Source organism: Meleagris gallopavo, chromosome 18 (assembly GCF_000146605.3).
Source record: "Meleagris gallopavo isolate NT-WF06-2002-E0010 breed Aviagen turkey brand Nicholas breeding stock chromosome 18, Turkey_5.1, whole genome shotgun sequence".
Lineage (NCBI taxonomy): Eukaryota > Metazoa > Chordata > Aves > Galliformes > Phasianidae > Meleagris > Meleagris gallopavo.
In genome coordinates this window covers 262,859-264,049 of record NC_015028.2, presented here as the reverse complement: position 1 = coordinate 264,049, position 1,191 = coordinate 262,859, and the positions used below count along the sequence as shown (strand labels likewise).

General features: G+C 45.5%; 1 protein-coding gene across 38 annotated transcripts in view; it reads left to right on the top strand.

Moving 5' to 3' along the window:
- LOC100540610 (myosin heavy chain, skeletal muscle, adult) overlaps nucleotides 1-1,185 on the top strand; it is a 27,257-nt gene extending 26,072 nt beyond the window's left edge. For 19 of the 38 annotated variants that reach the window (XM_031556050.1, XM_031556052.1, XM_031556053.1 and 16 more), the window contains 8 exons: nucleotides 77-97; nucleotides 200-220; nucleotides 330-353; nucleotides 465-485; nucleotides 584-604; nucleotides 711-731; nucleotides 834-854; nucleotides 961-1,081. In XM_031556050.1, the coding sequence (XP_031411910.1) occupies nucleotides 77-97; nucleotides 200-220; nucleotides 330-353; nucleotides 465-485; nucleotides 584-604; nucleotides 711-731; nucleotides 834-854; nucleotides 961-1,073 (263 nt within the window). In that variant the 3' untranslated portion in view covers nucleotides 1,074-1,081. Of the gene's footprint in view, nucleotides 1-76; nucleotides 98-199; nucleotides 221-329; nucleotides 354-464; nucleotides 486-583; nucleotides 605-710; nucleotides 732-833; nucleotides 855-960 lie in introns of all 38 variants that reach the window. The other 19 variants (XM_031556068.1, XM_031556067.1, XM_031556065.1 and 16 more) reach the window with 16 other exon arrangements.
- The last annotated feature ends 6 nt before the right edge of the window (nucleotides 1,186-1,191 follow it).

Below are 1,191 nucleotides of genomic sequence, written 5' to 3'. Positions count from 1 at the left end.
AAGGGAATATATGGTTTTGCATGGGATGACAGGCTGCCCCACCTCATCATGCATTGCTTTTCTCTTTCTTTTCCAGAAGAACACAGCGCAGGAATATGTGAGTATTCACATCCAAATAAAAAACGCTGGGAACTCCCTGTGTGAGCTGTGACAGGAGATGATCCTCTCATCACGCACTGGTTCTGCTTTTCCTTTGTAGATTCACATGGTGCAGATCTGAGTAAGTCTCCCTCCCTACACTGAAGGAGAGTGGGGGGTCTTCCCACAGGATCAGCCACGGGATGACCATCTGATCCCTCTCATCACGTGTTTCCTATTTGTTTCTCTAGCAGAAAAACAAGCTGCAGAACCAGGTGAGTCCACCCTCCCAAATTAAAAGTAACACACAAGGGGTAAGCCTGTGTGAGCTGTGAGATGAGCTGTTGTTCGCCTCATCATGCATTGATTTTCTTTTTTCTTTCCAGGGGAACAAACTGAAGAAGAGGGTGAGTCTTCATCCCCACACCCACGGAATACGGGGTTTCCCATGGGACGACGAGCTGTCCCACCTCATCATACAGTGCTTTTTCTTTCTTTTTTGCAGAGACACCGAAATCACTGCTGAGTAAGTTGCAGTCACTAAACTGAGGGAATTTGGAGTCTTCATAAAGGACTACAAATCGGACGAAAAATCCCCTCTGACAAGCACTGCTTTTCTCTTTCTTTTCCAGAAGAACACAGCACAGGAATACGTGAGTATTCGCATCCAAATAAAAAACGCTGGGAACTCCCTGTGTGAGCTGTGACATGAGATGATCCTCTCATCACGCACTGGTTCTGCTTTTCCTTTGTAGATTCACGTGGTGCAGATCTGAGTAAGTGTCCCTCCCTACACTGAACAAAGTTAGAGTCATCCCATGGGATCAGCCATGGCATGATAATCTCACCCTACTCATCATCAATTCTGATGTGTTTCCTTAGCCAAGGAGCTAGGTGCAGAATCGGGTGAGTCACCCCTCACAAATAAAATAGAAATCCCCTCTGACCATGCACTTATTTTATCTATCTTTTCCTTTTCCAGACATACATTATGAAGAGTCAGGTGAGTCTCCATTCCCAAATTAAATCCACTGGGGTCTTCCTCTGTGAGCTATGGGACAAGAGGTTTCTCTCATCATGCACTGCCTTTCCCTTTTTTCCTTCATCTTCTTT